We start from the raw sequence: 25427 nt of genomic DNA, 5'->3' as shown, positions 1-25427 counted from the left end.
GAGCTGCACTACCTGAGCCACTTGTGTGGGTTGTAGACTCCGTCTCATGCTACCACTAGAGTGAGAGCACCGCCAGCATTCAAAAGTGACCAAAACATCAGCCAGGAAGCATAGGAACTGAGAAGTGGTCTGTGGTCACCACCTGCAGAATCACTCCTTTATTGGGGGTGTCTTGCTAATTGCCTATAATTTCCACCTTTTGTCTATTCCATTTGCACAACAGCATGTGAAATTTATTGTCAATCAGTGTTGCTTCCTAAGTGGACAGTTTGATTTCACAGAAGTGTGATTGACTTGGAGTTACATTGTGTTGTTTAAGTGTTCCCTTTATTTTTTTGAGCAGTGTATAACAGGCTATTAGTATTTCCTTTAACCTGTCACACTGATCCTAACTAACCTAAGACAAGGAATTTTTACTAGGATTAAATGTCAGGAATTGTTTAAAACAGAGTTTAAATGTATTTGGCTAAGGCGTATGTAAACTTCCGACTTCAACTGTAGATATTCCACTAAAAACCTGCCCTTTCCAACTACAATAGTTATTTACAACATTGTCTACACTATTTCTGATCACTTAATTTTAATGGACAAAAAAGGCTGTCAAAAACAAGGATATTTCTAAGTGACCGCAATCTTTATGTATATTTGTTAAGTATTCCATGCTAAAAGGTGGGCCACGTTCATGGTACCGGTTATCCTGAATTGAGCTCAAGAGTTTACCAAAGTTCTCGTCAACTCAAACCTGTTTCGTAGTACACCCTTCCAGAGGGCGACATTCTGATTTTGGTGAGTCTATGATCCCTGCTGTCTATAAGTCCTGTGTTACAGCGTCATCGTTTTTAAATCATTTGTTGCCTAGCTAGTCAGCCAAGTTTTATACCTTAATCACCATTAATTTAAGTCGTCTCTCCTGCTGTGCTAGATCTACTTCATCTCTGATCCCACCTTGGGATGTATGATGAGCATAGCTGAGAAGGTCCATTATAGAATGAAATAGAACACTGCAAGAAACATCACACTGACTGGATTCTTTTCAGTCTAGGTCATTTTATTTATTTCCAAGACAAGTGCAGTGGAATAGGCCTAATTCAAGGCAGCAAGAGCACACAGGACAAATTAAACTACTGCCTGCTGCTGAACACACGTATAATACATCAGAAAGCTTTAAGGGACTAGTTCAACTTATTCATTGTTGAGAAGTTAAAATGTCAGTGCCATTTGTGTTGGAATCTTCAGTCGACAGCAGCGGTGTTGAAATCTTCGATGGTGTAATAAATGCTAAACTGTGCATTGTTATTCTGTGAAAGACAGGACATGAACATGGTTAGAATACAGCACGAGAATGACTGCATTTAAAAAGGCAGCCCAACTCTGATATTTTTCCTGTCTCTGTGTGTGCATGTCTTTACCACATTGATAGAGTTTGTTAAGGCGTGTTATGTCCAGGGGGCTCAGGTGATTTCTCTGTCCAATCTGGACTCCACTCTTCTTGGAGCCAATAGTGGGGTTCCGGTTTGATGAGAAGTAGTATCTGCCAGGAGAAACCCAACAATGGGGGATTAGAGGACTTGCTACTTTAACACAAGGACTGCGTCACAATGCCACCCTATTCCCAATATAGTGCACATAGTTTGACCAGAGCCCAGGTAAAAAAGTGACCTAAATAGGGAACCATTTGGTACGCACGGGGAAATGTTACTGGAGCTGGATACTGTACACAGGCCCAGTAAAACTAATATTTACTTATTGCCAGCAGTTTAAAAACAAGGTGAGTAAAATTAGGACTTTAGTGGGAATAAGGAGGAGAGGAGTGTGACTGACGTTCCGTAGTGCATTATGGAGTCGTAGTCATAGGGCAGGTCCTGAGTGTCTCCTTTCTTCACCTTAAAGTTATCTTCTTTTCCTGGAAGTTAAAAGAGTTACAAGAGGCAGATGTGACTGGTGGACACTGCTGGGTGTGAATGTGATATAAGGGAATTAAAATGGAAATGTAGACAAGTTGAGATGGAAACCATTAAGTTGAACCTCTAGCAGGAGGAAACTCTACAGGATTCAAGGCATGAATATTTAATCTTACCTAATGAACCCATTGCGGGTGGTAATGTAACAAAACTGCCCTCAAAAACGAGCTTACATGTTATCCCAGGATACCCATTACGGGTGGCAACTGTAAAAGGTATATTTTACACCAGGATACCCATTACAGGTGGTAACTGTAGATGACAATGTAGAGTTATTCGCGTCAGGTAAATTTAGTGAACAAGGTTGCTGCAGTCACGCCAGGGGAAATTCGCAGGAGTTAACAAATTCAGTTAAATTCTACATAAATTGAAATGAGTCTATAAAATCCAAAGTTCTGCATAGTATTGGTCTCAAACTGAAGAACACTGATGGTTACTGGTGTAAGATTCTCTCTGGTGTTTACAGAACTGGTGCTGTGAGATTAGGATAGCAGGATTCAAGGCTGCTATGATATTAGGCTATCAGGACCTGCTTAGACAAAGACATTTCAACAGTAGAGAAAAGGGTTGCAATGGATGGGGAAATGAATGGCTGCACTATTTCCGTTTGAATAAGTACATGATAAATGGAACGTTAAGGCATAAATGTATGAAAGACTATACTTATTTTAAACTAATGTTGTTCTGTCCTTGTGCTGTACTGTCTATTAAATGTTATATAGCGTTTCATGTTGTGTGGACCCCAGGAAGAGTAGCTGCTGCTTAGGCAGTACCTAATAAAATACTAAATGTCAATAGTTATTCTATACGGTCTTCACTCCAGACCACAAAAAGCTGAATCTGGTATGTTAGTTGGGCTGGTACAAAAGCCTGCACACTGCAGCTCTTCCATGGGACAAATTGACCAGCCCTGCCCCTGATCCACATGCAATGCCCGTGAGGTGGTTTAGAATGTTGTGAGTTACCTGGGACCACATTGTCCCACTGTATGGTGACGTATTGGTCACGGTCTGGCCGTGTGTGCTCGTGGTGCAGGCCCAGTGCATGCATCAGCTCATGACACAGGTTCCCCACGTTACAGGCTCTACCGAAGTACAGAGACTGGGCCCCGCCCTGAAAACCTACATACGACGCACAGCTAGAGTTAAGTGAAGAAAGATAAAGGTGAGAGAAGCGGGAGGAGAGAAATGGAGGAGAAAGAGGGGATATGACAGGAAGAGAGAAAAATAAAGGATTGAACACAGGAAAAGGAAGGAGAGGTTGTGAGTTAACTGTAAACTGCTGGGAAGGAGAGAATGTGTTAATGTGCCCACTTTGGACTCACCCTGTCCCAGAGATGAACTCGATGTAGTTCATCTCATTGGTGTATTCGTGGAAGAGGATACACGTCTGGTCTGAAATCATCTTGAACGCTGCTAGTATAGTTTCCTTTCTGTCCACTGTGTGGATCAGAGACAATCTACCATTAGACGGTGCATATCATTCTCACTATATTAGAAAACATCTAGTGTTACAGTGTTCATCTCTCCTACTGTATTCGACACTCACCCAGATAATCGTTGATCTTGTAGGGGATAGAAGTGACGCCTTCATTCTCAGGCCAAAGTGACTTCACAGCTAATCGGTCTTCCTGTAGGACAAAACACCCAGTCTTAAATCCAGCTGTCGCTAGAGAGTATAGGCCTCAGATTAATTAAATTGTTATTTCTGCATTTCCCCTATGAATGTTTTTAAATTCTAAAATGGTAAAACTATTTCAGTATTAACTTAAATGACTAAAACCAGACTAAGTATGTAGAAGAAAAAAAAGATTGGAGCAATATACAGTGTACTTTCCATGACAGACTGACCAGGTGAATGCTATGATACTTATTGAGGTCACCTGTTCAATCAGTGTATATGAAGAGACCGGTTAAAGGAGGATTGTTAAGCCTTGCGACATGGATCATGTATATATGCCATTCAGAGGGATAATGGGCAGGACAAAATATTTAAGTACCTTTGATCAGGGTATGGTAGGTACCAGGCTCACCAGTTTGAGTGTGTCAAGAACTGCAACGTTGCTGGCTATTTCACACTCAGTTTCCCGTGTGTGAAGAATGGTCCACCACCCAAAGGACATCCAGCCAATGGCAGTCCAGTGGTCAAAAATGGGTGACACGAATTGTGCAGAGCAACAGACTGGCTACAGTTATAGTCAATTGACAGTCCAGTAAAACATTTGTGCCCAAAGACCCAAAAAATGCTCAACTCGTAGAACCTTGACACAAATGGGGTATGGCAGCCGACAACCTTACAGAGTTCCACTTCTTTCAGCAAAAAAAAATGTTGCAGTGGACTAATGAAACACTGGACACAGGAGAATTGGAAAAACGTCTGGTCTGATGAATCCCGTTTTTTTTGCAATTTCACACTGATGGGAGGACTAGGGTATGAAGAATACCACATGCATCCGTCATGATATTTGTCAACATTGCAGGCTGGTGAGTGGTAGTGGTGGTGTGATGCTGTGGGGTGCCTTTTCATGGCACACGTTGGGCCCCATGATAACGTTTGAATGTCTGAACATAATTGAAAATCAGGTGCATCCCTTCATGGCAGCAGTGTATCCATCTGTGAATTTAGCAGGATAATGGATAATGCCCCATGCCACAAGGCTAGGATTGTCCAGGAATGGTTCCACGAAGATTAGTGAATTCAGCTTAGTGCAGTGGCCTGCCCAGTCACCAGATCTCAATCCAATGAAGCATCTGTGGGATGAGATGGAACGAGCTATTTCGGATTAGAGATCCACTACCAGCCAACTGGGCACAATGGTGGCAAGCATTGAGGAAATCATGGGGCCAGCATTCCTGTGGAAACCTCTCTACCACAGCATTGTTGAGGCCTGCAAGACCTACTTTCAGCCTGCCCAGAACCTGTCAATCGATGAGAGGATGGTAGCCTCAAAGGCCAGAATTGGCCTCAAACAATACATGCGTAACAAGCCAACCAAGTGGGGTTACAAGCTGTTTGTTTTGGCTGATTCTGTGTGTGCCTACACATGCAATTTCTTTGTCTATGAGGGGAAGAACACTTGTGCGACTGGTAAGGGACTTAGCTATGACTCTGATGGAGTTATTGGATTTCCAACTGCTGGGGAAGGGCTACAAACTCTTTGTGGATAACTTCTACACAAGCCCTACCCTGTTCACAGACCTTAGGAAGCGGGATGTGTGGGCTTGTGGCACCATTCGCACCAACAGGGTGGGCTTTCCGAAGACCAAGGTGAACGACATGCCTAAGCGGGCTGAGCGGGGGGCCATGCGATGGATCCGCGAAGATGGCCTGCTTTTTGTAAAGTGGATGGATACCAGGGAAGTCGTGATGTGTTCAACTATACACAAGTCCTTCAATGGGGTACTGGGAATTGGACCACCAAAAATGTCCCCATTCCAACTGCAGTGAAGGACTACAACAAGAGCATGGGAGGTGTGGACCTATCAGATGCGCTGATAGGCTATTACAATGTTCTGCATAAGACAATGAAATGGTACAAGACCTTCTTCTATCATCTCGTCGACATTGCTGTGGTGAATTTATTAATCCTACACAAGGAAATGGCTAAGAGCTGTGGAAAGCCCTTCCTCACAAAGAAAGCCTTCAAAGAGCAGCTCATCAAGGAGCTTGCTGGCTACAGCACCACTGCACCAAGCCCTGTCCCTTCTGCTCCTGCCACAAGTGTTCATCTGCCCAGATATATTTGTGCAGACATGGATGTGCCTAAGGGCCAAAAGGGCACAGCATGGAGGCGTTGCTGTGTTGTTTGCAAGATGAAGTCGCCCATCACATGCACCACATGCTCGGTGACCCTCTGCTTTACATCAGAAAGAGACTGCTATAGCATCTGGCATCGACAGCAGAATATTGTGTAGAGCTTTGGCAAAGTGGGTGGGGTTATGTTATATCTGGAGTACTGTTCCTGTCTTATCCTGTGTGAATTTAAGTATGCTCTCTCTTTCTCTCCTTTCTCTGAGGACCTGAGCCCCAGGACCATGCGTCAGGACCCCCTGGCATGATGACTCCTTGCTGTCCCCAGTCCACCCGACCTTGCTGCTGTTCCAGTTTCAACTATTCTGCCTGCGGCTATGGAACCCTACCTAAACTGTTCATTTTTACTCTTGAGGTGCTGTCCTGTTGCACCCTCTACAACCACTCCGATATCTACCCAGTACAGCCAGAAGAGGACTGGCCACCCCTCATAGCCTGGTTCCTCTCTAGGTTTCTTCCTAGGTTTTGCCTTTCTAGTTTTTCCTAGCCACCGTACTTCTACACCTGCATTGCTTGCTGTTTGGGGTTTTAGGCCGGGTTTCTGTATAGCACATTGAGATATTAGCTGATGTAGGAAGGGCATTTGATTTGATAGAGGACTGAGGGTCTTCCAAATATTGAAAGTGTGTAAATAGTCACCCATGTTATTTTGTAAATGTATATTTTATTTATTTTTTCATATTTTTTATTTTAAAAAATTCCAACATTTTCTTTTTCATATTTTTTTCTCAATTTGTTTTGGGGGGGGGGGGGGTGTTAGAATACCATTTTGGTATTTTGTATAGTTATTTGTTTCAGAATGTATACCTTCACCAATTTGGCCACTTGGGTACATTTGGGCTACTTGTGTGGGACACCTGGGTGACTTCATGATAAATGTCATGTAGCACACTCATTTTGGAAGTTATCATTCTGAAACTTTGCACAAGTACTGTTGCCTTCTTATGTTTTCCACTGAAATTGTTCCCATATTCATATCTAGATGTTTGTTTTATCTTGTTCATTTTAAATATGATACAACAATTAAAATGAAAAAACATATGGTTTTTTCATTGTATTATCAAAACCAGATCTATTGTGTTATATTCTCCTACATTCAATTCACATTTACACAAACTTCAGAGTGTTTTCTTTCAAATGGTACCAAGAATATGCATATCCTTGCTCCTGGGCCTGAGCTAGAGACAGTTAGATTTGGGTATGTCTTCAGGCGGAAATTGAAAGGGGGGGGGTTTTCCCAAGAGGTTAACCTGATTGACAGTGAAAAGGAAGCCTGTACAGAATAAAATTATTCCAAAACATGCATCCTGATGGCGTCAAGGCACTAAAGTAATACTGCAGAAAATGTGGCAAAGCAATTATCTTTTTGTCCTGAATACAAAGTGTAATGACAGGCAAATCCAAAAGATTACGGATTACCACTTCATATTTTCAAGCATAGTGGTGGATGCATCATGTTATGGGTATGCTTGTAATCGTTGTGGACTGGGGAGTTTCAGGATAAAAAAAGAAACGGAATGAGCTAAGCACAAGCAAGATCCTAGAGGAAATCCTGGTTTAGTCTGCTTTCTACCAGACACTGGGAGCATAATTCACCTTTCTGCAGGACAATAACCTAAAACACAAGGGCAAATCTGCACTGGAGTTGCTTACCATGAAGACAGAATGTTCCCGAGTGGCCGAGTTACAGTATTGACAAATCTACGGCAAGACCTGAACATGGTTGTTTAGTAGTGATCAACAACCAATTTGACAGCTTGAATCATTTTGAGAAGTTACACAATCCAGATGTGGAAAGCTCTTAGACTTACCCAGAGAGACTCACAGCTGTAATCGCTGCCAAAGGTGCTTCTAGAAAGTATTCACTCTGGGATGCGAATAGTTGATATTTCTGCATTTCATTTTCAATAAACTAGCAAACATTTCTAAAACATTTTCACTGTCATTATGGGGTATTTTGAATAGATGGGTTTGAATTTGTATTTTATCCATTTTGAATTCAGGCTGTAACAAAATGTGAAATAAGTCAAGGGGTATGATGCTTTCGGAAGGCACTGTACCAGCTTCTGGTATACACAGACTGAAACTAATGACTGCAAAATCGTTTAAGGTTTCTTTACAAGACAGAATGTTGAATGAAATGACATTGAAACTTACTCTACTGGTGGTCCGTGGTGTTGATCCTTCAGATGGTTAAAAATATCCACAGGAAAGTACTGTTAACACAACTTTTTAGAGTGGCGGTACTGAAGTTGAAATTTCTATCACCTGGCACTTCAGTTAGTATGCATGCATTGTATATTTTCCTGTGGATATATTGGCTCAAATTTCAACCATCTGAAGGACCAACACCATGGACAACCGGTAGAGCAAGTTCAAATGTAATTCTTTTCAACAATCTGGCTTGAATGATTTTGCAGTCATTAGCTTCAGACTGTGTATACCAGAAGGTGGTATCAATCTGATTCATCAGCCTAAAAGATGCAGTAACAGGACAGAAAGCAAGGATAATAGACTCACCGAAACCAGAATGTCTCCCTCCATGATAGCAAGGTCAAACTGTAAGTCCTCTGTAACAGAGAGAGAGAGGGTCTGAAACAACCACACTGACATGTACTAGTTACAAGTCACTACCTCCAGTGCCATTAAAGTCCAGACCTCATGGTAGAGGTCCAGGAATGTGCGCTTCATCTAATGAATGCGTTACCTTCTCTAGTTTCAGGCGTTTTAACCCAATCATTTTGTCTGTGGCGTGTCCCCATTGAGGCAGTAGAACCTAAAAGGAATTGTGAACAAACTCATTTTGTAATATCATTATGTTTATTGATAGACAAGCCATAAACTTGAAGACAACAGAATGAATTGTTTCTTTGGGCCCCATCATCCCAAGTGACTGACTTGAAAATCACAGTATAGGCCTACCTGTGGCAGAGAAAGTCACATTTGTAGAATTGTTGATGGGGCTTTTAGAATTGTCCACTGAAACACAGAAATAAAATATTACAAAGTGGAACAGTACAATAACAGTTTTGCAGTACAGCTGGCCTACATTAAATAAAAACATGGAAAACAGATAACAGGCCTAGCTTTCAGCCTATCACCTAACAAAATGACTGGTCCCAAATGCAGGCCTGCCTACCTGTGGCAGGGATAGTAGCATTTGAAGTAGTAGCATTTGTGAAATTGGTGATCGGAACACTGCCCACTGAAATACACAAAGGTAACATAATACATGTTACATAACATGAAGAATCGATTCGCCTGCCCTACATCAAATGGAAAACACTAAAAAGCAGGATGTCACAAAAACAAAATGGCTGGTCCTACCTTGGACAAACCAGATGAGAATCAGAAACCAAACCATGTTGCAGCAACAATTGTCCCCCAAGATTTGGGAAAAAAACAATCAAAGAAACAGCACAAACAAATTTGTGCAATAGCTCTCCTTCCAGTCAAATAGTGAGCAGGGCAGCAATCACAAAAGAACAGGTGCATTCTCCTTCTTCTCCTTCTTCTTCTTCTTCTTCGGTGAGGTTTAAAGACGGTTGGCATCCAATATGTTGCCTTATCGCCCTCTACTGAACTATTGTATGAATCCATTACACTCTGTTATACAAAATGGTATAAGGGGAAACGTGAAAAAATCCATACAAATATATATTTAATGACCCTACTAACTAACCCTACACTCATTAAAACCCATCACCTTATTCCACTACTTTAACCCTGTCTTATCCTACCCCAGGCCAACGACCCGAGAGGGCGAGACACTACTACTCAACACACCCTGTAACTCTTCTGAAATCGAATCTCGTACCCCCAAGTTCTTCTCTGCAGCTGCCACCACAACATCTATTTTCTATGACTTACGTTTCATCTCTGCGGTACAGCTGATAACAATTGCTATGAATGCTAAGCCAACCTCACTGAAACATATATCACTCATTGGCCTATCCCTCTGTTCTGGCAAAGATCTACTATTCACAGGGATCCTCTCAGAATCCCTCACCCTTCATCAACCCTCCACTTCCTCTGCATACAACATCTTCTCCACTACAATGACCCTGGCCACCTAAACCTGCCTCTCTCGCACCAGACACCTCCACTCAGGGTTACCTTCACCGACTCAACAGCACCCACCATCTTTTCCACCCAACTTCCACAACACCTTCTACCCCTTCCATTTCACCTCCAGAACTCAAACTGGTGTCCGGCCCACTCTGTTTGACTTGATACCAATCTTCCTCGTCATACCCTCTCCCTTGTCATTGCTATCTTCAACAGATACAAACCCATACTCTGCCTCCCTCAGTCTATTCAACCTCCTCTCTTTCCCTCCAATCCTCCTCCCTTAACCAATTACCCAATTCCTGAAAATATTCAACTTTTCCAAGTCAAAATCTTTTTTTAGCCTCCTTGAGGGACATGCTAAGCCCTGTACTCCCTCCACTTCAAACTCCTGTGTCACCAGAACAGATGCAGGTGTGACCACTTGTTTTTAGGTCATCAACCTCAACAACAGATTGTGCAGTATGGACAGTGTTAATGTGCATACATAGCATATAGTGAACAGTACTGTGCATAATGTAGCAGATGCAGGAATGCCCTCATGCAGGAACACCCCGAAATGTGGGCTGCAGTTGTACATTATTGACAGAAAGACACATCAACCTAGACAAAGCTTCTGAGACAGCAAAACAGCGCTCCTCTGTCTTAATATGTGTAGGCCATGTATCTGATGCCGTCTGGTCAAAAAGAGTATGGCATGTCATACAGCCACAGTTGTAGAGCGGTCAGACTTTCTGGATATTTAGTTCAGTCCTATGTGTTCTCTGGCCCATCTCTGATATCTTGTTGTGGATCTTGGCTATGATGGTGGGCTCCCCATTGACAGAAAATAAATATCTGCTGTGGGAAACCATGTAGACAGTGTTAGTGTTCATGTATAATGCAGTATAGACAGTGGTCATGTGCATCCATAGTATAGAGTAGTGAACAGTACTGTCCATAATGTAGCATAGAGCCCATGTCGTAAGTCCAGGGTGTTCCCAGAGTGGTATACCAAGAAGCAAGCTAGATCTACTCAGGGTCTATTAAATCTAGCCAGCTTCAGTTAGCTTCACATTCCAGCTCAGGCTTCATCCGTACTACGATGGTGGATTTTGCTCGTCCACCTTCCTAAAAGGCTGTCACATGCTTCCCAGTCGAAACAGTTTAAGCTTATACATTTTGTGAAGTTTTTGTTCATTTTGGTGTTCGGTAGGTTTTTTTCAGCTGTTCGCGTGCACCAATTTTTTTGTTGAGGCAAGTCAGAGTTTGGTAGTCGAAGTCTACACCCCTTCATCAGTGATTGGTTCACAGTAGGGGTGGGAACTATGGACGGGATTCTTCAATGAAGTGTTTCCTATCATTCACCTGAGAAGTACTGCACTAAACTGATGTGTAATTGTGCGACTAAGACCTCCTCTGCAAAAACGTAAAAAATGATGTACAGTTTTTATTATGAATACATTTCTTTCTTGTTGTCCCATAAATTTCACTTAGTAAAAATGATTTAATGTCAACGCAAAATTGATTGTGAGGACGAACAAAGGTACTTTTTACATAGTTCTAGGTGCATCCCAAATCAACCCTATAAAGTACATTATCAACCATGGTCAAAAGTAGTACACTATGTAGGGAATAGGGTCCCATCAGAGGACAACCACTCATGATGCATCATGGACAGTAGCTGTGAAGTGATACACATTGCTACAGTGTGGTTTTTACTATGTTTGCTGTCTGTCAGGGTGGGTGTGGTCTCCCATGGCACCACATTACATCACAATTGTGATGTCATAAATGATTGTATTCTGATATGATGACAGCCTAAATGGTTTGACATAGCGTTACTCTCATATTACGGCAACACTTACAAGTTCAATTCAGGGTCAAAATCATTTCTATATTTTGGATGGTTATTTTTGAAGTGATTGGTAAGTAGTTGTGACCACTTGTGATTTAGTGTGAAAAGGCCTACTTTGACACAATTTAATTTAGATGATTTAAATAATATAATAATATTTTGAAGCCATATTGTATCTTTTTCAGGATTACTGTAATTGAAGGAACTATGGGAAAGTTCTCCTTCCCAAGGATCATCATAAGAATGGTTAGAATCTCTTTTCTCTCACCACCCTCATAGTCAAAACTCCAGTGATTTAAAATCATCACTTTGACATATAGACCTATGAGCTTTTCTAGGATTGAAAATAACAAACTTGTATCACGATAACCTCCAACCTACTGACTGCATGTTTGTCATCATTTTCATTTCTAGCCATGGGCAAAGCGGACTGCACAGGACGATTTCTGCACAGAAACTACTGAACTCCACAGGCCCAGAACACACCAGCCTCACAACTCCTCACAACTCCCCAGCCTTAATGTAAGTCCCATCTGCAGGCTAAATCTACGACCCACTAAAGTGGTCCAGACTAATCATGTATGGCCAATCAGTGTAAACTTTGTACTAACTACGGCTTGATCTAGTGTCAACATTATACCTTATTGATATTGTATATCAATGAAATACAATGGAAGGCACATAATAATCCAATGAGTAAAATATACCATGTTCTATTCTCAATATCCCTACTGCCCTAAAGGTGTGTAGGCAGGGCAAGGAGAACACCGATTCAACCCAGAAGAAGAGGAAAAAGAAGAGACTAAATGAGAAGGGAACCCAGGTTGAACTAGGCATGCGGGAGGATATCCATGACCTTGACCTCGCCCATTGGAGATTGGCTAGACAGACATGGAGAACTGAGCGAGGAAACATGAGGGAGATTAAGGCGCTGTATGGAGAAATATTTAGGCTGCACCAACTCTTGGAGGAGGTAACAAGAGCAGTTTTCTTTAATCAGACTTTCATATAAGTAGATATACTGTAGTTGCTTTAGATGTTCCCAATCCTGATACACAGAAATGAGATCTAAATAGATAGAATAGTGAAATAAGAAGGCAAGAAAAAAACGGAAAACTGGAAGTATTCAGAGGAAGGTCTGCATTCTGCACTGGTAGTATTCTCAGGAAGGTCTGCATTCTGCACTGGTAGTATTCTTAAGAAGGTCTGCATTCTGCACTGGTAGTATTCTTAAGAAGGTCTGCATTCTGCAATGGTAGTATTCTTAGGAAGGTCTGCATTCTTAGACAAAAGTTGAAAAAGAATGGAAGAATTTCTGAATTGGAATGATTCCAAAAGTTCATTTTCCTAATAGGCTAATATACAGTAAAAAAACATGTTTTCTCTATGATATTTATTACCCATACACTTGTAATTGTTTTAAGATGGTAATAACAATCACCATCAAGCTTTTAAGTAATACAAATGTGTCTGTCATCATACAGATTGGGGTGGATAAAGGGGTGATCAAGCAGCGCTCCACCTCCTCCATTCTTTGTCCCGTCTCCCCGACACTGCCAGCTTTCCCCTGGTACAACCTCCATAGGTACCTCGCCAACAGCCAATCGGAGCCTGACCAGCATGCTGCCGGCACCCAGAAGGACCCATCTAAGAAACACTCAATCTTTCCCCCTCTGGACACACAGAGCTGCACCTCCCCTGATAAATGGCCTCCTTCTCAGTCCAAGAAGTCACACCCACACGCTTCACACCGATTTGCTGTCCCATCCCACCCCCTGGCTTCCGGCCCTCCTGCCCGGATGAGACAGACCCATCCGCACGTCCACCCCAGGTCCTCATTGACTGGCCAGGAAAAGGTTAAGGATGAGGTCAACAGGCCAGAGATTGCATCGCCTGAGGAATTGTCTGAGGAAGTTCAACGGAGAGGCGCAGAAATTGCAAATATGTATAAAGCACAGCTGAAAGAGAGGATGGCCCAAAAGAGAAAGGAAGAGATTCTGAAGAAAAGGGTAAACAACGATGACAAGAACGATGACACTGAGGCCTCCTGCTCCTCTGCAGTAGAACAATCCAATACCCCTGCCACAGCCCCCGAGCGCCCGGCCAGCCCAGACGCCACGCCAGTGGCCGTCCGAGAGGACACTCAGGGGGAAACGCAGCAGGACCTGGCAGACGTTGTGAATGTGCTCAAGAGGCAATCATCTGATCTATACCTGCCTGACGACGTTTGTGAGGAGTCACTCACATGGAAGTCCATTTACGAGGAGCTGTGCCCGCTCGCTCACAGGGTGAACACAGAAGCTGACTACATCAAGGCGCTCCGCGTCATCACTGAGAAGGCTGTGACTCCCTCGTGCTCGTCTGAGGATGATGTGTCTCAGAGTGTGAGTGAGGTCACAAGTCAGGAGGGGAGTAGTGAAAGTGAGGAGAGCATGAGTGGACAACAGCAGAGATGTCTACACCGGGAACCTTATGGTGAGAGGGACAGGAAGGAGATTGATAGTGGTAAAATGGAAGGGAGATATTCAACCGCCAATGCAATGTCTGTGATGGTGAGCCGAGGGAGAGAAGAACTTAATGCCATGAGCTACGCAGACAGGATCAAATATTTCAAGGACGAGGCTAAGAGAAATGAAGAGATGATGAAGATTGAAAGGAGGAAGGAAAAAGCCAGGGACGAAGAGCTCAAAAAGTGGGAAAAGAGACAGAAGAAATTGAAGAAATTGAAGAAATTGAATGAGGAGGAAAGGAAAAGGACAGAAAATATGGAAAAAAACAAGTTAGAGGAGCAGAGGAAAAGGGAGAAGGCAGAGATGAAACTAAAGATCGAACATGAGAAAAAGAGACAAGAGCAAGAGAAAAAAAGAGAGAAAAAAGAAAGAAAGAAGCAGGAGATGCAACAGAAGGCCCGTGCAAAAGAAGAGAAAAAGAGGGCAGAGGAAGAGAAAAAGATGGAGGAAAAGAGGGCAGAGATGTTGAAAAAGATTGAGAAACAGAGGATGGAGGAGGAGAGGAACAGGGAAAAGGAGAGAATGAAGGTGTTGGAGATGCAGCAAAAGGCACGAGAGAAAGAAGAGAAGAGGAGGAAAGAGGAACAGAAAAGGAGATTGAAGATACAGCAGGAACAAGAGAAGGAGGAACAGAAAAGGCAGACAAGGATACGGGACGAGGATAAGAAGAGAGCAGAGCTTCAAAGAATAAAAGATCACGAGGCCAGGTTCAAGATGGAGATGGAGAAACTGTATGAGAGAGAAGAGAGGAATGCACAGATTGAAAGAGAAAAGAGGCGTGCGCTGTGTCAGAAAAAAGGGCAGACACAGAGAGCAAAACAGGTGGTGGCATACGAGGTCACAGCGTCTACATCTGACGCCTCTGTGCGGAGGGAAGAGAGGGAGCAGCGTCCAGAGACCGCTCACGCACAGTCTGCGAAGAGGAGAACAAGGAAGAAGCAGAAGAAAGCGGCGGACGAGGCATTGACAACTTTTGAGTAGATCACAAAAGAAAATACTAACAAAAAAAATGAGAAAATAAGCAAAAGGAGGAAAATATTATAAGGAAGCCAGGCATGAGGGTGAAGAGGAGGAAACATGAGAGAGGAGGAAGGGAGACCAGAGTGGTTTATCAGGAGGTCAGTAGAAGATACAGAATTCAAGTTCTGATGGACAGAATCAGGAAGGACCATGGGATAAAAGGTAAATGAGATTAGCAGTAAAGAGCTGAGTGGATCAAAAGAAAGTAATGGAAAACACAAGGGGGGAGGCAAGATAAACAGAGACCCAGAAAAAAGAGGTGAAAACATTTTATAAGAGTAAAAGAGAGGAGATTGAACTAGAATTCCCATGGACATATGGCCAAAATAACTATCTAAATAACTAAGGATGAGCAGAAAAGGAGAAGACCAAGAGCACAGGAAAAAGAGCCAACAGACATGTCAAAAAGAACCGAAGTCTGCATCTTCTACTTCTCTTTTAAAGTTGCTTTGGTTTCCTTTTGTCCTCTTTCCAAGCCTGTTCAAGTCTGAGATAGATGAAAAGAGCAGCCAAAGAAACAGATCTGTTGAAGCATCAATTGGAAAGGATGGGAGCGTTGGAGGAGCACAGCTGGATGACTACATTAGGTAAGTGTTTACTATCAACGCCTGTTCTCTGTAGACAACTGTATTAGTGTTGATAGACGTGCATTTATGCAATGTCTTTCAACTCAAACACTACAATTCCTGATCTCATGTGATTATTCACCTCATGTGATTGGGCTTTCGGATGTTTTTTTCCTGAAACAGATTGTGGCATATTAGGTCACTTTATCTGTTGAAGCATCAATAGGAAAGGATGAAAGGGAGGGAGGCAGGAAGAGGAAAACACAGAAGAGCAGATGAGGTAAGTGCTTGGGCTTGTGATGAGAGGATAGGGGCTCCAGAACTGGGGTTCATGATTGAAAATTCTCAGACAAATGTATTACTGTGAATCCCATTCGTTCAATGACTGTTTGATTCATTCCTGACGGGATAATTGTTTTTACAGGATGTTCTGCTTCCATGTGGATTGACAGCATTGCTTTCATGAGCTCCTGGAGGACACCATGGAGGAAGAGGGAGAGGGTCTATGATAGGCAGTTTGCCATGGCCCTAAATGGGCTTTTGGATGTTAATTCTTCCTGCTTTATATCATGCAACTTTACAATAAAAATGAATTGCAAGCATCAGCCTTTTCTGTTTGATTGTGATCAGTGCAGTAGTAATAAGATTGGTGTAAACCCAATGAATATTCTGACCTTCTAGGCAGAGTTCCTCTGTCCAGTGTCAGTGTTCTTTTGCCAAGTGTCTGTGTTCTTTTGCCCATCTTAATCTTTTTATTGGCCATTCAGATATGGCTTTTTTTTTGCAACTCTGCCTAGAATGCCAGCATCCCGGAGTCACCTCTTCACTGTTGACGTCGAGACTGGTGTTTTGCAGGTACTATTTAATGAAGCTGCCAGTTGAGGCATCTATTTCTAAAACTAGACACTCTAATGTACTCTTGCTCAGTTGTGCACCGGGGCCTCCCACTCTTTCTATTCTGGTTATTGCCAGTTTGCACTGTTCTGTGGAGTAGTACACAGCGTTGTACGAGATCTTCAGTTTCTAATTTCTCGCACGGAATAGCCTTAATTTCTCATAACAAGAATAGGCTGACGAGTTTCTGAATAAAGTTCTTTGTTTCTGGCCATTTTGAGCCTGTAATCGAACCCACAAATGCTGATGCTCCAGATACCCAACTAGTCTAAAGGCCAGTTTTATTGCTTCTTTAATCAGAACAGTTTTCAGCTGTGCTAACGTAATTGCAAAAGGGTTTTCTAATGATCAATTTGCCTTTTAAAATGATACATTTGGATTAGCTAACAACGTGCCATTGGAAAGCAGGAGTTATGGTTGCTGATAATGGGCCTCTGTACAACTATGTACAGTTGAAGTCGGAAGTTTATATACACTTAGGTTGGAGTCTATTAAACTTGTTTTTCAACCACTCCACAAATCTCTTGTTAACAAACAATAGTTTTGGCAAGTTGGTTAGGACATCTACTGTGTGCATGACAGATAATTACAGATAATTTCACTTATAATTCACTGTATCACAATTCCAGTGGTTCAGAAGTTTACATACACTAAGTTGACTGTGCCTTTAAACAGCTTGTAAAATTCCAGAAAATTATGTCATGGCTTTAGAAGCTTCTGATAGGCTAATTGACATACTTTAAGTCAATTGGAGGTGTACCTGTGGATATATTTCAAGGCCTACCTTCAAACTCAGTGCTTCTTGGCTTGACATCATGGGAAAATCAAAAGAAATCAGCCAAGACCTCAGAAAAGAAATTGTAGGCCTCCACAAGTCTGGTTCATCCTTGGGAGCAATTTCCAAATGCCTGAAGGTACCACGTTCATCTGTACAAGCAATAGTATGCAAGTACAAACACCATGGGACCACACAGCCTTCATACCAAGGCCTACTTACAGCCAGCAGCATACCACCCTGCATACCACTGCTGGCTTGCTTTTGAAGCTCAGCAGGGTTGGTCCTGGTCAGTCCCTGGATGGGAGACCAGATGCTACTGGAAGTGGTGTTGGAGGGCCAGTAGGAGGCACTCCTTCCTCTGGTACTCCTTCCTCGGATAAACATAAAATACTGCTCAGGAAGGAGAAGTTTTACTAGGATTAAATGCACATTTGTGGCCTGCTGGAGGTCATTTTGCAGGGCTCTGGCAGTGCTCCTCCTGCTCAAAGGCGGAGGTAGCGGTCCTGCTGCTGGGTTGTTGCCCTCCTACGGCCTCCTCCACGTCTCCTGATGTACTGGCCTGTCTCCTGGTAGCGCCTCCATGCTCTGGACACTACGCTGACAGACACAGCAAACCTTCTTGCCACAGCTCGCATTGATGTGCCATCCTGGATGAGCTGCACTACCTGAGCCACTTGTGTGGGTTGTAGACTCCGTCTCATGCTACCACTAGAGTGAGAGCACCGCCAGCATTCAAAAGTGACCAAAACATCAGCCAGGAAGCATAGGAACTGAGAAGTGGTCTGTGGTCACCACCTGCAGAATCACTCCTTTATTGGGGGTGTCTTGCTAATTGCCTATAATTTCCACCTTTTGTCTATTCCATTTGCACAACAGCATGTGAAATTTATTGTCAATCAGTGTTGCTTCCTAAGTGGACAGTTTGATTTCACAGAAGTGTGATTGACTTGGAGTTACATTGTGTTGTTTAAGTGTTCCCTTTATTTTTTTGAGCAGTGTATAACAGGCTATTAGTATTTCCTTTAACCTGTCACACTGATCCTAACTAACCTAAGACAAGGAATTTTTACTAGGATTAAATGTCAGGAATTGTTTAAAACAGAGTTTAAATGTATTTGGCTAAGGCGTATGTAAACTTCCGACTTCAACTGTAGATATTCCACTAAAAACCTGCCCTTTCCAACTACAATAGTTATTTACAACATTGTCTACACTATTTCTGATCACTTAATTTTAATGGACAAAAAAGGCTGTCAAAAACAAGGATATTTCTAAGTGACCGCAAACTTTTGAACGGTAGTGTGCTAAAAGGTGGGCCACGTTCATGGTACCGGTTATCCTGAATTGAGCTCAAGAGTTTACCAAAGTTCTCGTCAACTCAAACCTGTTTCGTAGTACACCCTTCCAGAGGGCGACATTCTGATTTTGGTGAGTCTATGATCCCTGCTGTCTAAGTCCTGTGTTACAGCGTCATCGTTTTTAAATCATTTGTTGCCTAGCTAGTCAGCCAAGTTTTATACCTTAATCACCATTAATTTAAGTCGTCTCTCCTGCTGTGCTAGATCTACTTCATCTCTGATCCCACCTTGGGATGTATGATGAGCATAGCTGAGAAGGTCCATTATAGAATGAAATAGAACACTGCAAGAAACATCACACTGACTGGATTCTTTTCAGTCTAGGTCATTTTATTTATTTCCAAGACAAGTGCAGTGGAATAGGCCTAATTCAAGGCAGCAAGAGCACACAGGACAAATTAAACTACTGCCTGCTGCTGAACACACATATAATACATCAGAAAGCTTTAAGGGACTAGTTCAACTTATTCATTGTTGAGAAGTTAAAATGTCAGTGCCATTTGTGTTGGAATCTTCAGTCGACAGCAGCGGTGTTGAAATCTTCGATGGTGTAATAAATGCTAAACTGTGCATTGTTATTCTGTGAAAGACAGGACATGAACATGGTTAGAATACAGCACGAGAATGACTGCATTTAAAAAGGCAGCCCAACTCTGATATTTTTCCTGTCTCTGTGTGTGCATGTCTTTACCACATTGATAGAGTTTGTTAAGGCGTGTTATGTCCAGGGGGCTCAGGTGATTTCTCTGTCCAATCTGGACTCCACTCTTCTTGGAGCCAATAGTGGGGTTCCGGTTTGATGAGAAGTAGTATCTGCCAGGAGAAACCCAACAAGGGGGGATTAGAGGACTTGCTACTTTAACACAAGGACTGCGTCACAATGCCACCCTATTCCCAATATAGTGCACATAGTTTGACCAGAGCCCAGGTAAAAAAGTGACCTAAATAGGGAACCATTGGGTACGCACCGGGAAATGTTACTGGAGCTGGATACTGTACACAGGCCCAGTAAAACTAATAATTTACTTATTGCCAGCAGTTTAAAAACAAGGTGAGTAAAATTAGGACTTTAGTGGGAATAAGGAGGAGAGGAGTGTGACTGACGTTCCGTAGTGCATTATGGAGTCGTAGTCATAGGGCAGGTCCTGAGTGTCTCCTTTCTTCACCTTAAAGTTACCTTCTTTTCCTGGAAGTTAAAAGAGTTACAAGAGGCAGATGTGACTGGTGGACACTGCTGGGTGTGAATGTGATAAGGGAATGAAAATGGAAATGTAGACAAGTTGAGATGGAAACCATTAAGTTGAACCTCTAGCAGGAGGAAACTCTACAGGATTCAAGGCATGAATATTTAATCTTACCTAATGAAACCCATTGCGGGTGGTAATGTAACAAAACTGCCCTCAAAAACGAGCTTACATGTTATCCCAGGATACCCATTACAGGTGGCAACTGTAAAAGGTATATTTTACACCAGGATACCCATTACAGGTGGTAACTGTAGATGACAATGTAGAGTTATTCGCGTCAGGTAAATTTAGTGAACAAGGTTGCTGCAGTCACGCCAGGGGAAATTCGCAGGAGTTAACAAATTCAGTTAAATTCTACATAATTGGAAATGAGTCTATAAAATACATAGTTATGCATAGTATTGGTCTCAAACTGAAGAACACTGATGGTTACTGGTGTAAGATTCTCTCTGGTGTTTACAGAACTGGTGCTGTGAGATTAGGATAGCAGGATTCAAGGCTGCTATGATATTAGGCTATCAGGACCTGCTTAGACAAAGCAATTACAACAGTAGAGAAAAGGCTTGCAATGGATGGGGAAATGAATGGCTGCAGTATTTCCGTTTTAATAAGTACATGATAAATGGAACGTTAAGGCATAAATGTATGAAAGACTATACTTATTTTAAACTAATGTTGTTCTGTCCTTGTGCTGTACTGTCTATTAAATGTTATATAGCGTTTCATGTTGTGTGGACCCCAGGAAGAGTAGCTGCTGCTTAGGCAGTACCTAATAAAATACTAAATGTCAATAGTTATTCTATACGGTCTTCACTCCAGACCACAAAAAGCTGAATCTGGTATGTTAGTGTTGGGCTGGTACAAAAGCCTGCACACTGCAGCTCTTCCATGGGACAAATTGACCAGCCCTGCCCCTGATCCACATGCAATGCCCGTGAGGTGGTTTAGTATGTTGTGAGTTACCTGGGACCACATTGTCCCACTGTATGGTGACGTATTGGTCACGGTCTGGCCGTGTGTGCTCGTGGTGCAGGCCCAGTGCATGCATCAGCTCATGACACAGGTTCCCCACGTTACAGGCTCTACCGAAGTACAGAGACTGGGCCCCGCCCTGAAAACCTACATACGACGCACAGCTAGAGTTAAGTGAAGAAAGATAAAGGTGAGAGAAGCGGGAGGAGAGAAATGGAGGAGAAAGAGGGGATATGACAGGAAGAGAGAAAAATAAAGGATTGAACACAGGAAAAGGAAGGAGAGGTTGTGAGTTAACTGTAAACTGCTGGGAAGGAGAGAATGTGTTAATGTGCCCACTTTGGACTCACCCTGTCCCAGAGATGAACTCGATGTAGTTCATCTCATTGGTGTATTCGTGGAAGAGGATACACGTCTGGTCTGAAATCATCTTGAACGCTGCTAGTATAGTTTCCTTTCTGTCCACTGTGTGGATCAGAGACAATCTACCATTAGACGGTGCATATCATTCTCACTATATCAGAAAACATCTAGTGTTACAGTGTTCATCTCTCCTACTGTATTCGACACTCACCCAGATAATCGTTGATCTTGTAGGGGATAGAAGTGACGCCTTCATTCTCAGGCCAAAGTGACTTCACAGCTAATCGGTCTTCCTGTAGGACAAAACACCTAGTCTTAAATCCAGCTGTCGCTAGAGAGTATAGGCCTCAGATTAATTAAATTGTTATTTCTGCATTTCCCCTATGAATGTTTTTAAATTCTAAAATGGTAAAACTATTTCAGTATTAACTTAAATGACTAAAACCAGACTAAGTATGTAGAAGAAAAAAAAGATTGGAGCAATATACAGTGTACTTTCCATGACAGACTGACCAGGTGAATGCTATGATCCTTATTGAGGTCACCTGTTCAATCAGTGTATATGAAGAGACCGGTTAAAGGAGGATTGTTAAGCCTTGCGACATGGATCATGTATGTATGCCATTCAGAGGGTGAATGGGCAGGACAAAATATTTAAGTACCTTTGATCAGGGTATGGTAGGTACCAGGCTCACCAGTTTGAGTGTGTCAAGAACTGCAACGTTGCTGGCTATTTCACACTCAGTTTCCCGTGTGTGAAGAATGGTCCACCACCCAAAGGACATCCAGCCAATGGCAGTCCAGTGGTCGAAAATGGGTGACACGAATTGTGCAGAGCAACAGACGGGCTACAGTTATAGTCAATTGACAGTCCAGTAAAACATTTGTGCCCAAAGACCCAAAAAATGCTCAACTCGTAGAACCTTGACACAAATGGGGTATGGCAGCCGACAACCTTACAGTTCCACTTCTTTCAGCAAAAAAAAATTGTTGCAGTGGACTAATGAAACACTGGACACAGGAAAATTGGAAAAACGTCTGGTCTGATGAATCCCGTTTTTTTTTGCAATTTCACGCTGATGGGAGGACTAGGGTATGAAGAAAACCACATGCATCCATCATGATATTTGTCAACATTGCAGGCTGGTGAGTCGTAGTGGTGGTGTGATGCTGTGGGGTGCCTTTTCATGGCACACGTTGGGCCCCATGATAACGTTTGAATGTCTGAACATAATTGAAAATCAGGTGCATCCCTTCATGGCAGCAGTGTATCCATCTGTGAATTTAGCAGGATAATGGATAATGCCCCAAGGCTAGGATTGTCCAGGAATGGTTCCACGAAGATTAGTGAATTCAGCTTAGTGCAGTGGCCTGCCCAGTCACCAGATCTCAATCCAATGAAGCATCTGTGGGATGAGATGGAACGAGCTATTTCGGATTAGAGATCCACTACCAGCCAACTGGGCACAATGGTGGCAAGCATTGAGGAAATCATGGGGCCAGCATTCCTGTGGAATGCTTGACACCTTGTAGAGTCCATGCCCTGAAATTGAGGCTTCTCTGAGGGCAAAGGGGGGTGGAACTCAATATTAGGTGTTCCTAATGTTTTGTAAACTATATATATTTTAAGATCCTTTAGAAGAAAAATAAATAAAATAACCAAAAATAAACTAAAACCGTGCCATTGGCAACACCCACTACGATTTAAATTGAGATTGTCATCACACAATAAATCTATTATTTGCATGACTCACTGTGCAATAGTGTTTAACATGAATTTTGAATGACTACCTCATCTCTGTAACCCACACATACAATTATCTGTAAGGTCTCGAACAAGCAGTGAATTTCAAACAGATTTAACTACAGCAACCTATTGGTTTTCAAATAACTTGCATAAGGCACCTATTGGTAGATGGGTAAAAAAGCAGACATTGAATATCCCTTCGAGCGTGGTGAAGTTAATAATTACACTTTGGATGGTGTTTCAATACACCCAGTCCATACAAAGATACAGGTGTCTTTCCGAAGTCAGTTGCCAGAGAAGAAGGAAACCGCTCAGGGATTTCACCATGAGCCCAATGGTGACTTTAAAACAGTTAGCCTTTAATGGCTGTGATAGGAGAAAACTGAGAATGGAACAACATTTTAGTTACTCTACAATACTAACCTGATTGACAGTGAAAAGGAAGCCTGTACAGAATAAAATTATTCCAAAACATGCATCCTGATGGTGTCAAGGCACTAAAGTAATACTGCAGAAAATGTGGCAAAGCAATTCTCTTTTTGTCCTGAATACAAAGTGTAATGACAGGCAAATCCAAAAGATTACTGAGTACCACTTCATATTTTCAAGCATAGTGGTGGATGCATCATGTTATGGGTATGCTTGTAATCGTTGTGGACTGGGGAGTTTCAGGATAAAAAAAGAAACGGAATGAGCTAAGCACAAGCAAGATCCTAGAGGAAATCCTGGTTTAGTCTGCTTTCTACCAGACACTGGGAGCATAATTCACCTTTCTGCAGGACAATAACCTAAAACACAAGGGCAAATCTGCACTGGAGTTGCTTACCATGAAGACAGAATGTTCCCGAGTGGCCGAGTTACAGTATTGACAAATCTACGGCAAGACCTGAACATGGTTGTTTAGTAGTGATCAACAACCAATTTGACAGCTTGAATAATTTTGATTAGATTTTGAGAAGTTACACAATCCAGATGTGGAAAGCTCTTAGACTTACCCAGAGAGACTCACAGCTGTAATCGCTGCCAAAGGTGCTTCTACAAAGTATTCACTCTGGGATGCGAATAGTTGAGATATTTCTGCATTTCATTTTCAATAAACTAGCAAACATTTCTAAAACATTTTCACTGTCATTATGGGGTATTTTGTGTAGATGGGTTTGAATTTGTATTTTATCCATTTTGAATTCAGGCTGTAACAAAATGTGAAATAAGTCAAGGGGTATGATGCTTTCGGAAGGCACTGTACCAGCTTCTGGTATACACAGACTGAAACTAATGACTGCAAAATCGTTTAAGGTTTCTTTACAAGACAGAATGTTGAATGAAATGACATTGAAACTTACTCTACTGGTGGTCCGTGGTGTTGATCCTTCAGATGGTTAAAAATATCCACAGGAAAGTACTGTTAACACAACTTTTTAGAGTGGCGGTACTGAAGTTGAAATTTCTATCACCTGGCACTTCAGTTAGTATGCATGCATTGTATATTTTCCTGTGGATATATTGGCTCAAATTTCAACCATCTGAAGGACCAACACCATGGACAACCGGTAGAGCAAGTTCAAATGTAATTCTGTTCAACAATCTGGCTTGAATGATTTTGCAGTCATTAGCTTCAGACTGTGTATACCAGAAGGTGGTATCAATCTGATTCATCAGCCTAAAAGATGCAGTAACAGGACAGAAAGCAAGGATAATAGACTCACCGAAACCAGAATGTCTCCCTCCGTGATAGCAAGGTCAAACTGTAAGTCCTCTGTAACAGAGAGAGAGGGTCTGAAACAACCACACTGACATGTACTAGTTACAAGTCACTACCTCCAGTGCCATTAAAGTCCAGACCTCATGGTAGAGGTCCAGGAATGTGCGCTTCATCTAATGAATGCGTTACCTTCTCTAGTTTCAGGCGTTTTAACCCAATCATTTTGTCTGTGGCGTGTCCCCATTGAGGCAGTAGAACCTAAAAGGAATTGTGAACAAACTCATTTTGTAATATCATTATGTTTATTGATAGACAAGCCATAAACTTGAAGACAACAGAATGAATTGTTTCTTTGGGCCCCATCATCCCAAGTGACTGACTTGAAAATCACAGTATAGGCCTACCTGTGGCAGAGAAAGTCACATTTGTAGAATTGTTGATGGGGCTTTTAGAATTGTCCACTGAAACACAGAAATAAAATATTACAAAGTGGAACAGTACAATAACAGTTTTGCAGTACAGCTGGCCTACATTAAATAAAAACATGGAAAACAGATAACAGGCCTAGCTTTCAGCCTATCACCTAACAAAATG

At 42.2% G+C, this 25427-nt stretch overlaps 3 protein-coding genes across 5 annotated transcripts; 1 reads left to right on the top strand and 2 right to left on the bottom strand.

The window, feature by feature from the left end:
- Window positions 1-1293: 1293 nt before the first annotated feature.
- Window positions 1294-3365, bottom strand: LOC120017365 (high choriolytic enzyme 1-like). The gene is made up of 5 exons (XM_038960116.1): window positions 3286-3365; window positions 2927-3099; window positions 1822-1903; window positions 1410-1531; window positions 1294-1298 (listed from the first exon to the last, which is right to left on the bottom strand). The coding sequence occupies exons 1-5, from the start codon at window positions 3363-3365 to the stop codon at window positions 1294-1296; spliced, it is 462 nt and encodes a 153-aa protein (XP_038816044.1).
- A 9088-nt stretch (window positions 3366-12453) lies between these two features.
- On the top strand, window positions 12454-16339 carry LOC120017483 (golgin subfamily A member 6-like protein 22). Of its 3 annotated transcripts, XR_005472115.1 has the most exons (5): window positions 12454-12649; window positions 13161-15368; window positions 15683-15793; window positions 15956-16052; window positions 16197-16339. XR_005472115.1 is itself a non-coding variant. In XM_038960263.1 (2 exons), the coding sequence occupies exons 1-2, from the start codon at window positions 12512-12514 to the stop codon at window positions 15165-15167; spliced, it is 2145 nt and encodes a 714-aa protein (XP_038816191.1). In that variant the 5' UTR covers window positions 12454-12511; the 3' UTR covers window positions 15168-15935. The 3 variants fall into 3 exon arrangements, 1 of the variants encoding a protein (XP_038816191.1); XR_005472114.1 differs by having other exon boundaries at window positions 13161-15793; XM_038960263.1 differs by lacking the exons at window positions 15956-16052; window positions 16197-16339 and having other exon boundaries at window positions 13161-15935.
- A 3038-nt stretch (window positions 16340-19377) lies between these two features.
- Window positions 19378-21451, bottom strand: LOC120017364 (high choriolytic enzyme 1-like). Its single transcript, XM_038960115.1, has 5 exons — window positions 21372-21451; window positions 21013-21185; window positions 19907-19988; window positions 19494-19615; window positions 19378-19382 (listed from the first exon to the last, which is right to left on the bottom strand). The coding sequence occupies exons 1-5, from the start codon at window positions 21449-21451 to the stop codon at window positions 19378-19380; spliced, it is 462 nt and encodes a 153-aa protein (XP_038816043.1).
- Window positions 21452-25427: the final 3976 nt, after the last annotated feature.

Source organism: Salvelinus namaycush, chromosome 22, assembly GCF_016432855.1.
Source record: "Salvelinus namaycush isolate Seneca chromosome 22, SaNama_1.0, whole genome shotgun sequence".
Classification (NCBI taxonomy): domain Eukaryota; kingdom Metazoa; phylum Chordata; class Actinopteri; order Salmoniformes; family Salmonidae; genus Salvelinus; species Salvelinus namaycush.
Note: the sequence above shows the minus strand (reverse complement) of the source record. Positions and strands in the feature narration are given on the sequence as shown.

Bases quoted from the DNA above. Each gene is read 5' to 3' on its own strand.
- LOC120017365 (XM_038960116.1), bottom strand. From the start codon at position 3,365: ATGATTTCAGACCAGACGTGTATCCTCTTCCACGAATACACCAATGAG. The intron at 3,100-3,285 runs GTGAGTCCAAAG...ACTTAACTCTAG, and splicing joins GAGTTCATCTCTGGGACAGG to CTGTGCGTCGTATGTAGGTT. The intron at 1,532-1,821 runs GTCAGTCACACT...TTCTCCTGGCAG, and splicing joins TCCATAATGCACTACGGAAC to ATACTACTTCTCATCAAACC.
- LOC120017483 (XM_038960263.1), top strand. From the start codon at position 12,512: ATGCGGGAGGATATCCATGACCTTGACCTCGCCCATTGGAGATTGGCT. The intron at 12,650-13,160 runs GTAACAAGAGCA...GTCATCATACAG, and splicing joins TGCACCAACTCTTGGAGGAG to ATTGGGGTGGATAAAGGGGT.
- LOC120017364 (XM_038960115.1), bottom strand. From the start codon at position 21,451: ATGATTTCAGACCAGACGTGTATCCTCTTCCACGAATACACCAATGAG. The intron at 21,186-21,371 runs GTGAGTCCAAAG...ACTTAACTCTAG, and splicing joins GAGTTCATCTCTGGGACAGG to CTGTGCGTCGTATGTAGGTT. The intron at 19,989-21,012 runs GTAACTCACAAC...TTTAACTTCCAG, and splicing joins GTGGGACAATGTGGTCCCAG to GAAAAGAAGGTAACTTTAAG.